The sequence below is a fragment of the Balaenoptera physalus genome, assembly GCF_965194825.1.
Source record: "Balaenoptera physalus genome assembly, chromosome: 7".
NCBI classification, from domain to species: domain Eukaryota; kingdom Metazoa; phylum Chordata; class Mammalia; order Artiodactyla; family Balaenopteridae; genus Balaenoptera; species Balaenoptera physalus.
In genome coordinates, this window is record NC_138886.1 from 97939234 (window position 1) to 97953094 (window position 13861).

The window sequence follows — 13861 nt, forward strand, 5'->3', positions numbered from 1 at the left end:
ATTTTATATAGTTCTGGGGGTTTGGGGGGGTTTTTGTTGTTTTTTGGGTTTTTTGTTTTGTTTTTTTGAGGTTGCAGATTCGGAGGTGAGGACTTACAGTTTAAAAGTAACCTGGTTTTGTTTTGTTTTACTACATAAAGAGTCATAAGGAGTGCTTTAATTCTTTTAAGAACAAAATACTACTGTGGTATTAGGAAGCTATGTTTTATAGCATCCGAGCCACTAGATAAATCTTCAGTCAGCCCTTCATGATGAGGGGATGTGAATAAAATGTGTAATTGGTATTAGGGAAGGCATCCTAAAGGAGAGAAAATTTGGGCTGAGGGTTGAATTTATTGTCATCATGTGTATTTGGCTGAAGAAAAACAGCTACACCCCTCAGGGAATTAGAAGAAATACAAATTTGTCAGGTTGAAAATAGGTGAGAAGTTGGAGATATAACTGTGATCAGGAAAGCTAAGATAGGGAGAATGCCATTCCTTGCATTTGCTTAGTAGTACTGTCATGTAATTGATAGGCCCTTAGCGATAATCTTGAGATAAGTAAGGCACTATTATTGTGCCTCCTTTACAGATTAAAAAGCTGAGGTTCAAAGAGATTAAATGATGGTGGTGTGGTGGCAGCTACTTTTTATTGAACGTATATTCATGTATTTGTTCAACAAATCTTTGAGCACCTACTACGTGACAGGCCCTTTTCTGGGCTTCTGAGACACAACAGTTGACAAAGCAGACAAAAATCTATGTCTTCATTGGGTAGAGAAAGGCAGATGATAAACAGGATAAATAAGTAAATTATGTAATTTTCTAGATGTATTTTCTTCATAAGTCCTGAAGAGAAAAGTGGAACAGGGAAGAGGAGCTGGTTTAAATTGTAAATAGGGTAACTAGAAGGGTTTTGAAGAGAAGGGTGACATGAAGTTTAACAAGATCACTCTGGCTGCTGTCTTGAGAACAGACTGAATTATGGATCAGGCATGGAATTAGATCTGTGTACTGGCTCTCAGGTAATCTTTATAACTACTGCAGAGCAGATAGTGAGTCTCAGAGATGTTAGTATGTGTGCTTAAGATCACAGAGCTAGTAAGTGCCAACAACTCTATTGAAAATATGTTTAGATTTTATAACGTTATGTTCAGACCAGCTGCATTTCTTTTTCTGTTGGGAGGGAGGAACCTAAAATGTGTTAAACCTAAAAGGGGCTGTGTTCTTGATATTTGTCTTTGGTACAGCAGTGAATGAAGGTTTGGAATGAAGAATCAGCAGATTGCCTGCACAGAGCAAAATAAATTTGAAAATTTTGCTGTGGAAAGGAGATCTGAAGAGTTTCTTGAAAGTGAAGAAATTATAAATGGTGCAGAATCCAGCGTAGCCAAGTTACAATGAATAGTGTAGCTGACTAACAGTGACGTTACTTTTATTTAGTGTGAGGTCTTTCTTAATTGTTGAGAAGCTGTATGTGTAGTGGTTAAGAGCACTAACTCTGGAGCTAAACTGTGTAAATTCAAATCCCAGCTCAAATCCCAATTCAAATAATAGATGTGACTTCAGACAAATTATTATTATTATTTTTTTTTTTTAAGAAATTCACGTTCCTTTATTTATTTATTTATTTATTTATGACTGTGTTGAGTCTTCGTTTCTGTGCGAGGGCTTTCTCTAGTTGCGGCAAGTGGGGACCACTCTTCATCGCGGTGCGTGGGCCTCTCACCATCGCGGCCTCTCTTGTTGCGGAGCACAGGCTCCAGACGCGCAGGCTCAGTAACTGTGGCTCATGGGCCCAGTTGCTCCGTGGCATGTGGGATCCTCCCAGACCAGGGCTCGAACCCGTGTCCCCTGCATTGGCAGGCAGACTCTCAACCACTGCGCCACCAGGGAAGCCCCAGGCAAATTATTTGATTTCTCTTTGCCTTAGTTTCCTAATCTGTAAAATAGAAATAATGTACAAACTAAACATGTTCTTTCCGTATGATCCAGCAGTCATGCTCCTTGGTGTTTACCCAAAAGAGCTGTAAAACCTATGTTCACACAAAAACCTGTGCACAGATGTTTATAGCCACTGTATTCATAATTACCAAAACTTGGAAGCAACCAAGTTCTTCAGTAGGTTAGTGAATAAACTGTGTGACATCTAGAGAATGGAATATTATTCAGCACTAAAATGAAATGAGCTATCAAGCCATGAAAAGGCATGGAGAACCTTACTTGCATATTACTAAGTGAAAGTACCCAATCTGAAAAGGCTATATGATTCCAACTGTATTATCAATACATTCTGGAAAAGCCAAAATACATTCTGGAAAAGCCAAAAAGATCAATGGTTGCTAGGGTGGGGTAGGGAGCATAACTAAGTGGAGCATAGAGGATTTTTAGGGTAGTGAAAATATTCTGTATGATACTATAATGGTGGATACATGTCATGCATTTGTCCAGTTCCACAGTGTCCAGTATACCAAGAGTGAACCCTAAGGTAAACTGTGGACTCTGGGTGATTATGATGTGTCAATGTAGGTTCATCTATTGTAACAGATGTACCACTTTGGTGGGGGTTGTTGATAATGGGAAAAAGGCTGTGCATGTGCGAGGTAGGGTGGGGGTTTATGGGAAATCTCCGTACCTTCTACTCAGTTTTGCTATAAAGCTATTTCTTTGTTATAAAGCAGAAACTAACATACCATTGTAAAGCAATTATACTCCAATAAAGATGTTTAAAAAATAAATAAATAAAGCTATTTTTTTTAATGGGAATAATGGTAGTATTCACCTAATAGTGTTGTCATGGGTATTATATGAATTAGGATATATAAAGCATTTGGAACAGTGCCTGACATCGAGTAAGCTTATGTGTTTTAGTTATTATTCATGAACGTAAAAATATTTATATAGGTTTCATGGGTTCACTTATAGACTTGGGCTTCCATCTCTGTTTTTCCCCATACAAACTTAAGTTTTTCAGCCTCAAATTCTTCTGTCATGGTTGCTGTGTAGACTTTAATCATATTGACTGTACTTCTTTAAGTGTGGGCAGAAGGCCTCTTACCAGAATGAGCTGGTGTGTAAGTTGATAATACAAATTGTTACACCAAACTTAGCAACTCAGACATTTTGAGGGTGGGCTAAGGAATTTGCATTTTCCACAAGCACCCAAGGTGATTCTGATGCAAGTTGGAGTGGTAGTGCTTTGAGAATCTAGCAAGGATTATACCACACTTCTAACTTCCCAGGCACTTCTTGATGTAATCCCCACAAATTCTCTCCCAAAAATACACGTGTAGATTTTGGCAGATCACTGTGTATCTGGAAGATGGAAGGGAAAGTAGTGACCTAAGAACTCCTCAGTCCACCTCAGAACCCAGTCTCTGGTGTGAAATGACTTTTTTATGAAGTAGAACATACTTTGTATTGAACTCTTACTTTGTGATGATTCTTAACAGTATCAGTCATAGTCCATGCTGTTCTAATTTTTAAGTATTAGGTACTAATTAGTGAGCGTGTGATTAATCCTAACAGTTGAGTCATTTTGAGGGACTTTTGGGATAAAAGCAAATTCTAGGATAGAGTGAGCAAAATATCTGTCATAAGGAGCAGAAAATGAAGTTAAGTAATATATGATGGTGCAGTGAAATGATAGGATTACTATTCAAACCCTTTTTCTCCTGAATCTACAACCAGGCACATGAAATAAATTCAGTTGTGAATGGAGATAATGTTTTTATAAATCTTCTTGAAAAGCTCAACCATTACTAACTACTGGCAGGACTGTTTTACAGATAATGAAGGGAATCCTTTACAGATTCTTACAAAAAATCACAGGAAAATGAAGTGAATATAGACAGAAGGGAAAGAAACAAAAAGATTACAGATATTGGTTTGCAAATGAAAATAAACACGCATTTATTGAATACGTATATACCAGACATTGTGCTAGAAACACACACACACACACAACCTCTCATCTTCACAGCATCCTAAGAAAGTAGATATAATAATCCTCATTTTACAGAAGATAAAATTGAAGCTCAAAATGGTTCATACAGCAGGCAATGAACTGAGTCAAGATTTAAACAGAGAACTTTTGACTGTACCGTATAGTTTAACTAACCTAGTTGAGCTGTATATAATTGAACAGTAAATTAATGTTTTTATGCAGAGTCAATGCACAATGAGCACTCTTGCAGAGTTCCCCTGAATTTGAGGTATATGAAGAGGGCCAACGGAGATTTCTGCTTCCAACCAAGATGAAATAACAGAGACCAGAATCACCCTCCTGCCTAAAATAACTATAAAACCAGGCAAAATATATAAAAAATGGGTTTTGGACATTGGAAAGCAGGCAGCTTGGAATTGTGATATCTGAGAGAAGAGAAATGTGGTGAGCCTAAGGTTGCACCAGCTGCCTCCCTGGAAGCAATCTGTAGGCTGCAGTGCAGGGAGTACCTAAACAGAGCCTTCTCACAGATGTGTAGAGAGCCAGGGTGGCTAGAATTTGCAGCGTAGCGTACTGGAGAGAAGGGAGCAGCATGAAGAGAGCCTTCAGAAATGTGCAGAGGGCCCTCAAGTCTTTGCTATCCTAAAGTATTTGGCTGAGTACTGATCTGTGCAAATTACCCAAGACTAGGGAAAGATACAGGAAGGAGTAGACAGAACAGTTTTCAGGGCACTCAGGGGGCTGGAAATAGTTCGTGTTCCCACCAGCCAGAGAAGAAAGGCCTCATAATACCCAGAGAAGCAGGTGGAAGCCTTAGAAAGATGTGGCCTTAAGCAATGGGCTGAATTAGCCTAAAATAAAGGCAGCTCTGGAGCTGCCATACTGATTTCAAATAACTAGTCTAATGAGAAAGGAAAAAAAGTCAGCACTTGAGACCTATTGAATAAGTAATGAGGATTACCTCGAGGAGAAAGAAGGATTAAGTAAAACAGGATGAAAGTTTGACTGGTTGTTCAGGAAAACAGGAAAGCTGTTTAATTTATAAAGCAGTGGAACTGAGGCTACTAGAGTTTAGATGAAGGCAAGTGATCAGCAACTGCAAGAAGAATGAAAAGGAATCTGCACTGGATGCTTTTGATGGCCCTACAGATACAAATAGAGCTGATTTTCTGTTTTAACTGTTAGATTTTGAATGGTCTTGAAATATTCTGTTTCTCAAACTAATGTTTATTATATATTTCAGATCTTTGAAAATTGGTAATTTAACTGTATGCATGTATAGTAACTCTTGGGTTACTAACACCTTTAAAGAAAATTTTCCATTCTTCCACTGTTTTTCCTAGGTTAGAAGAATTACTTTTTCATATAAAGCATGTCGTGTTGTTTGGTAAAATATAGTATTTAAGCTTTACAATTGTAGATAATTTACAAATAAGGAGAATTTTTTATTTTACTACTTTTAAAGATGACTTACAAAGTCATGTTAGGATACCTATGATATTCTTTGAAGATGGACTGTCTTTAATTTTGTAGATTAACTTACGTTTTAGCAATAGTACTGTTAACCTGCAAAAAAGGGACAGCATTTATCACCCCCAAATGGGAGACATTAAATTGGGATTTACATCTTATATTGGAGAAAGCTTTTTGTATTGTGTCACTGAGGCCAGAAAAATCAAAGGAAAAATCTTACAGGTTGGACTACAAGACAGACTAAGACTGCTAGGCAAAACACACAACATATTTAAGACATGGTAAACTATTTTTAAAAAGATGTACAGGGACTTCCCTGGCGGTCCAGTGGTTAAGACTTGGCCTTCCAATGCAGGGGGTGCAGGTTCATTCCCCGGTCAGGGAGCTGAGATCCCACATGCCTTGGGGCCAAAAAACCAAAACATAAAGCAGAAGCTGTATTGTAACAAATTCAATAAAGACTTTAAAAATGGTCCACATCAAAAATAAATAAATAAAAAATAAAAAGGTGTGCAGCATATATGATGAAGAGTTGATATTAATATAGAAAGACGTCTTGCAAGTCTGTAAGAAAGGGGCAAATGTCCCAGTAGGAAAAGGGCTAAATTCTGAAGCAGGCAGTTTATTTACAAGAAATTCACTTTCTTAAAAAAGCTTCTGAAAAACTACTTTGCCTCACTTAAGAAATGCAAAGTAAAACAATAATGAGATGATTCTGTTAAAAAGGTTTAAAATGGCTGGCATTGATAAGGACGAGAGAAAAGACTTGTCTTTTAATAAATTGTGTAAATTGGTCAGATCTTTCTGTAGGGCACAGTGGATTGGTATTAGAAGCGTGCAGGCTGTATTCATGTCCCAGCTCTACCAGTGAAAATGTGTAATCTCAGGCAAGGTTTCCCACCTGAGAAAATGGAGCTAATAATAGTATACACTGCATAGAGTGATTCTGTAAGAATGACATGGATTTTGTAAAGTAAAGCACTTAATATAAATCATGGTACTTGGTACACAGACGATTTTAGCTTCTGAAGGAGACTCAATCTGCATATTGAAAGGAACTAATAATCAAGGTTAATGAAAAGGGCCTGTTTCTAATACACTGATTGACATCCAGACTTCTAATCAGCAATGTTGTTAAAACACAGTAGACATGACATAGCATGGCTTTCAACCTAGAATTCTGTAAGTAGCCAAATTATCAGCTGAGTACGAGGATAAAATAAATATTTTCAGAATGAGAGGACTTAGAAAGTTCATCGTCCATTCACCTTTCATGAAAAAATTACTTGAGGATAGAGCAAAGCCAAAGCAGAATCTGAGGAACAGTGGCCTCAACTCAGGGATGCAATTAAAAGAAATCCTAGGTTGATAACTGTTTAGTGGGCCTAGGAAGCTTTTCATCCACATTAGAATTAGGAACCCAAAGGGCTTGGAAAAAATATTTTTAAAATTTTTAAAAAGCAAGTAGATAATATGATTACGATAATATGATTAAGAATTAAGATCTCTTAGGGATATGATAAATATTTGTTTCTTTTGTCAGTAAGAAAAAGGCGATTAAAAACCAGGGGGAAGTCTATATAAGAAATACATTGTCTAAATTCACAGCAGAACAAAATCTGCCCTTGTTTTAAGCAGCTAATGAAATAAAAGATAATCCACTTGACACTGATGCTTGGAATGTTTTACTTTGAGCAGCACAGGTTTTGTGATATAAGATTGCACTTCTTTTTATATGAGTCCAAGCATAAAACTTGGTAAAAAATTTTTTTAAGGTAAGTATGTATGGATTATACATATGTGTATACAGATATATATATATAATATCTAATACACTCACAATAATTATATTGTATTTCATCTTACATATTGGAATAAGCCTATAGACAAAGCATGGGAAACTTAATTACAGATATAGCTAAAGCTTAAAAATTAAAAATCTTTTAAAAAAAGAAATGATATAATTAGCAGAACTTGGAAGTGGAGGGGAAAGGTGAAATGGAATAATACAGATAAACTACTTTTCTTATTTTACAAGGTAAGGAGTCAAGATGCTGTTTAAACTTGATAGAAGAAGAGATGGTTAAAGGATGTTATTTAGAATTACAAAGATAATCAGAAGAATTAAAAATATAATGATGTATTAAATGGGCAAAGGTTTGGCATGGTGGGAGGTTGGTAGAGTAAATGAGCCAATTTCCTCATCTTTTATACCAGGAATTCAATAATCTGGTGACTCATTTCAAAGATGAGAAAATAATAACCAGAGGTGTACATATAGTTACTACCCCCCAGAAGAACTAAAGCCTATGTTTACATTGTTTACCTCTGGGGAGTAAAGCTTGGGCTGGGAAATAGGAATGGAGACTTTACTTCTCCTTCTGTACCATTTATTTCACTTTAAATTTTATATATGTTTAATTGTCTGTACTGAATGTCCATTTTTTAACCTCGAAATGTATTACAGATCATTTTTTAGCCTTTTTTTTTTTTAACCATTGTATCCTGATGTGTCTTGAGACTGCTGAAATATGATGGTAAGCCACATACACTGCAGACAGAGGAGCTGATTGTTTTTGTTCTAATTTTTGATGATCACACCCCACCTGAGGGATACATCTCAGCTCTGAGTACTAGGATAAGAATAACTATAGAGTGTAAATAGAAAAGGGCATCCAGGTCTGTGAGGTCTAGAACCATTACATATGAAAAATGGTGAGGGGAGGAACTGGGAACTGCTGGTGGTTAGTCTGGGAAGATGTAATTTGGGAGTAAGGGGAACATGATCACCAGCCAGCTTTTGATATGAGGAAGAAAGGGTTTATTTATTCTGTGTAGTCTCAAAGGGCAGAAATATTTCTGACCAATGGGCAGAAATTACAGAATGGCCACGTTATAAAGATCTTTCTAACTACCAGAGCTGTGTGATAACATCAGTGTTACTGTTCAAAGACATTGTGGAGAGAATGCTCTTGTGGGTTAGGATTCTAATAGAGGACTTCTGAGGTTCCTTACAACTTTGAGTTTCTGAGGGGCTAGTTGAAAAGAAAGTTTTTTAAGACAGTCCACAATCATATTTGTACTCTTTACTACCCAAAAGAGTAAAATTAATTCAACACTCTTTAAAGCCATGGGGTTTTTCTGTTTTTTTTGTTTTTGTTTGTTATTTTGGCTGTGTGGCACAGCATGTGGGATCTTAATTCCCCGACCAGGGATCGAACCCGCGCCCCCTGCACTGGAAGCGTGGAGTCTTAACCACAACATGAAAAGCCACGTTTTCAATGAGCTCTAGGTCTTGGGGATACAGGCATAAATAAGACATGAATAGATCCATGAAACTCAGTCTAGTATGCCCATTTCAGCTCAACAGATGTGCAGTGAATGTGTTCCTTACACCAGACTCTCCCCTTTTCTAGAGACAGAGATGAGCAAATCATGGCTTCTCCTCTGGAGACCCCGTGGTGTGCAGGGGAGCCAGTCCAGTAGTCGCATTTCATTACATTACAGCTGAAGAGCTTAGGGTGGCATCAGGGAAGCCTTCACAGAAAAAGTGACGACTGGTTCTACCTTGTTACCACATGCTGGATCACCTGGGACATGCTTTATAACTCCTCATCTACAAAACAACCTGGGCTAGAACTCCCCTGACTGCTCTAAAATTCCATGGTTCTAAAATGGTGGTAAATTGTTTTTTGGTCAAAACATGTTTTAAAAATCCAAATTTTTGAAAGTAATATGGTAAAAATGTTTACTGTAAATCTAATCATAATGGATATTCTTTCAAATTAAGTTTTTGCTAATGAGTTTCCTGGAACAACTTGTTCCATTAGTCCATTGACTTCTTGTCTTTATGTAACATTCATTTGAAATGTTATGCCCATTATAAAATTTTGTATTAATTAGTATGATACCAGATTTGTATACAAATATTGCAGGAATTTCTTTTTTCTTTCATGTTAGAACACCTCTATGATGTTAATTCTTGTATTTCTTTTGAAGGGAGACAGTTTCATTGAGTAGGACTTTAGATTAAAAATTTTATACCTATTGAGCATATAAAAGTTGATTTTAGAAATAAAATTTTAGTGAATTTGAAATTCTTGGAGGACCCCTGAAATTTGTGAAGTGATTTTTTTCACAAAAATAAATGCTCTAAGGAAAAATATTAAGGCTGTATTAATTACCACTGTTAATTTATTGGTGCAAAAAATTTCAACAGATTTTTAGAGCATTTTTTAAAAATACATAACCATATAAAAATTATAGTTTGACCCCCCCCCAGTCATTGATGCCCAAACAATAAACGTGCTTTTTCAAAGAAAAATATTAAAATCATTATTTAGAAAAAAACTTTAATGTTGTGTGTGACTTTCTGTTGTGTCACAGTCAACTCTCCCCTTCTAGAACATTCCAAGCTTCTAATCATGGCTTGGTCTTTCTGGTGACCAGCACCATCCAGGAGCCATCCAGTAGCCCACCTAGAGTTAAAGTTGCCTTATTAGAACTGGAGCAAAAGAGGCTCCTAGGGCTCCTATCACTTAGGAATTTACGACGGTCTAGTTGCCCTGTGTCAGGAACCAGGGAACAAAGATCAATAAGTGTTTTTCTTATTTCACAATCCAACACATAATAGGGGCTTCAGAAAGGTGGCAGTTTTTGCTTTTTGACACATAAAAAGATTTACTTAACTTTCCTCAGTGGAGAAACCATAGCAACACAGTGATCACTTAGCCGTATAACTTAGCATGAGCTAGATGAAGACTGTTAACTGTAAAGTCATAAACTCAGTAAACTCTCATTTAATTAGTAAAGAATGAGGGCTTCTGTTTAATTGCCTAGTATACCGTCATGTCCACAATAAATGTTACTCCTTGAGCCCAGTTCAAGTACAAATTCCTTCTTCAAGCCTTGCACCTGCCCTCAAATTGGACAGCCCTCTTGCTTGTCCAAGACTGCCTTGTGACACTTAGCACATATTAGCATTACTTGTGTCTACATCTTATCTTCCCAACAGTCTATAGATGTATAGGAAGAGTATGTCTTATTTTTCTCTGTAATGTCCTTACTGTCTAGCACAGCACTGTACAGTAGAATATCATGTGAGCCACATATTCAAATTTAGATTCTCCAGTAACAATAAAAAGAATCAGAAAAATAATTTTAATAATGTATTTAACCCAATGTATCAAAAATATTTCAATGCCAAATAAATGTAAAAAATTAGATATTTTACATTCTTTTTTTGTACAAGTCTCCAAAATCTTGTATTTTATATTTACAAATCTGTACTAGCCACATTTCAAGTGCTCAATAACCCCTTAGCTAATGACTGCTGTATTAGACAGTAGAAGTCTAGCACATTATAGGTGATAGCATATGAATCTTCTATAGGCAAACCTTCAAAAAGTAATCTTTTCCCCCCCCAACAGACTACCATGGCTGCGGGAGTCTTGCCTCAAAATGAACAACCATATTCTCCTTTGGTGAATAACAGTGGGTATGCTGCAAACATGAAAGGTAATAGTTCTTTAATATGCTTTTTGTCTTTGTGTAAACTAGAGTTTAATAAAGTTATATGAATACACATGAAAGAAAAGGCTGATTCTTCATATTGGAATCTCAAGTTGCAGGTACTACTTACAGCCTTTTGTTTATTTCTGCCTTACTGTTTTCACCTGTTAAAATTCCTTTTCAAAATCCTGAGTAATGACCTTAGCCTTTTTTATTCCTTAATTTTTTATACAATTTTTGAAGGTTACTTTGCATTTACAGTTCTTACAAAATGTTGACTATATTCCCTGTGTTGTACAATATATCCTTGAGCTTATCTTATACCCAGTAGTTTGTACCTCCCAGTCCCCTACTCCTGTATTGCTCCCCCCACCACTGGTAACCATTAGTTTGTTCTTGATATCTGTGAGTCTTTTATGTTATATTCACTAGTTTGTTGTATTTTTTATATTCCACATATAAGTGATATCATACAGTACTTGTCTTTCTCTGACTTATTCACTTAGCATAGTGCCCTCCAAGTCCATCCATGTTACTGCAAATGGCAAGATTTTGTTCTTTTTTATGGCTGAATAAATTCCACTGTGTATATATACACCACATCTTCCTTATCCGTTCATTTGTTGATGGACACTTAGGTTGCTTCCATATCTTGGCAATTGTAAATAACGCTGCTGTGAATATTGGGGTGCATGTATCTTTTCGAGTTAATGTTTTTCTTTCTTTTGGATATATACCCAAGAGTGGAAGTTCTATATGGTAGTTCTATTTTTAGTTTTTTGAGAAAACTCTATACTGTTTTCCACAGTGGCCACACCAATTTACATTCCCACCAACAATGTACAGAGGTTCCCTTTTCTCCACATCCTTGCCAACATTTGTCATTTGTGTTCTTTTTAATGATAGCCATTCTGACAGGTGTGAGGTGATATCTCATTGTGGTTCTAATTTGCATTTCCCTGTTGATTAGCTATGTTGAGCATCTTTTCATGTGCCTGTTGGCCATCTGTATTTCCTCTTTGGAAAAATGTCTATTCAGTTCTGCCCATTTTTTAATCAGGTTTTTTTTTTTTTGATGTTCAGTTGTGTGACCTGTTTATATCAATATATGTTGGCTATTAATTGCTTATTGGTCATATCATTTGCAACTATCTTCTCCCATTCAGTAAGTTGTCTTTTCATTTTGTCGATGGTTTCCTTTGCTGTGCAAAAGCTTTTAGATTTAATTAGGTCTCATTTGTTCATTTTTGCTTTTATTTCCTTTGCTTTAGGAGACAGATCCAAAAAAATGTTGCTACAATTTATGTCAAAGAGTGTTCTGCCTGTGTTTTCCTCTAGGAGTTGTATAGTACCGGTCTTACATTTAGGTCTTTAATTCATTTTGAGTTTATTTTTGTATATGATGTTACAGAATGTTCTAATTTCATTCTTTTACATGTAGCTGTCCAGTTTTCCCAGCACCACTTATTGAAGAGACTGTCTTTTCCCCATTGTATATACTTGCCTCCTTTGTCATAGATTAAGTGACCATAACTGCTTGAGTTTATACTAGGCTCTCTATCCCTATTGATGTATGTGTGTTTTTGTGCCACTACCATACTGTTTTGATCACTGTAGCTTTGTAGTATAGTCTGAAGTCAGGGAGCATGATTCCTCCAGCTCTGTTCTTCTTTCTCAATTTTTTGAGATTGTTTTGGCTATTTGGGGTCTTTTGTGTTTCCATACAGATTTTTTAATTATTTATTCTAGTTCTGTGAAAAATGACATTGGTATTTTGATAAAGATTCCATTGAATGTGTAGATAGCCTTAGTCATTATGGTCATTTTAACAATATTGATTCTTCCAATGCAAGAACATGATATATCTTTCCATCTGTTTATGTCATCTTCAGTTTCTTTCATCAGTGTCTTACAGTTTTCTGAGTACAGGTCTTTTGTTTCCTTAGGTAAGTTTATTCCTACATATATTATTCTTTTTGATGCAATGGTAAATGGGATTGTTTCCTTATTTCTCCTTCTGATAGTTCATTGTTAGTGTATGGAAATGAACAGATTTCTGTGTATCAAGTTTGTATCCTTCAACTTTACCAAATTCTTTAATCAGCTCTAGTAGTTTTCTGGTGACATCCTTAGGATTTTCTATGTGTAGTATCATGTCATCTGCAAATATTAACAGTTTTACTTCTTCCTTTCCAATTTAGATTCTTTTTATTTCTTTTTCTTGTCTGATTGCTGTGGCTAGGACTTCGAAAACTATGTTGAATTAAAGTGGCGAGAGTGGATATCCTTGTCTTATTCCTAATCTTAGAGGAAATGCTTTCAGCTTTTCACCATTGAGTATGATGTTAGCTGTGGGTTTGTCATATATGGCCTTTATTAAGATGAGGTGTGTTCCATCTACTCCCACTTTCTGGAGAGTTTTTATCATAACTGGATGTTTGATTTTATCAAAAGCTTTTTCTGCATCTGTTGAGATGATTACATGGTTTTTATTCTTCAGTTTCTTAATGTGGTATATCATATTGATTGATTTGCAGATATTGAAAAATCCTTGCATTCCTGGAGTAAATCCCATTTGATCATGGTATATGATCCTTCTAATATGTTGTTGGATTTGGTTTGGATTTTGGTATTTTGTTGAGGATTTTTACATCTATGTTCATCAGTGATACTGGCCTATAATTTTCTTTGTCTGATCTTGGTATTGGGGGATGCTGGCCTCATAGAATGAGTTGGAAGTATTCCTTCCTCTGCAAATTTTTGGAATAGTTTGAGGAGGATAGGTGTTAAGTCTTCTCTAAATGTTTGATAGAATTCACCTGTGAAGCCATCTGGTTCTGGACTTTTACTTGTTGGGGAGTTTTTTTTAAATTACTGATTCAGTTTCATTACTGGTAATTGGTCTGTTCATAGTTTTTATTTCTTCCTGGTTCAGACTTGGGAGTTTGTA

At 36.1% G+C, this 13861-nt stretch overlaps 1 protein-coding gene across 8 annotated transcripts in view; it reads left to right on the forward strand.

The window, feature by feature from the left end:
* PTPDC1 (protein tyrosine phosphatase domain containing 1) overlaps positions 1–13861 on the forward strand; it is an 88169-nt gene that overhangs the window by 26955 nt on the left and 47353 nt on the right. For 4 of the 8 annotated variants that reach the window (XM_082469678.1, XM_082469677.1, XM_082469676.1 and 1 more), the window contains one exon: positions 10830–10917. The exons of 1 other annotated variant lie outside the window; for it this stretch is intronic. In XM_082469678.1, coding sequence (XP_082325804.1) covers positions 10836–10917 — 82 coding nt within the window. In that variant the 5' untranslated portion in view covers positions 10830–10835. Of the gene's footprint in view, positions 1–1888; positions 7938–10829; positions 10918–13861 lie in introns of those variants that run through there. 3 more of the 8 variants (XM_082469675.1, XM_082469682.1, XM_082469680.1) reach the window with 1 other exon arrangement.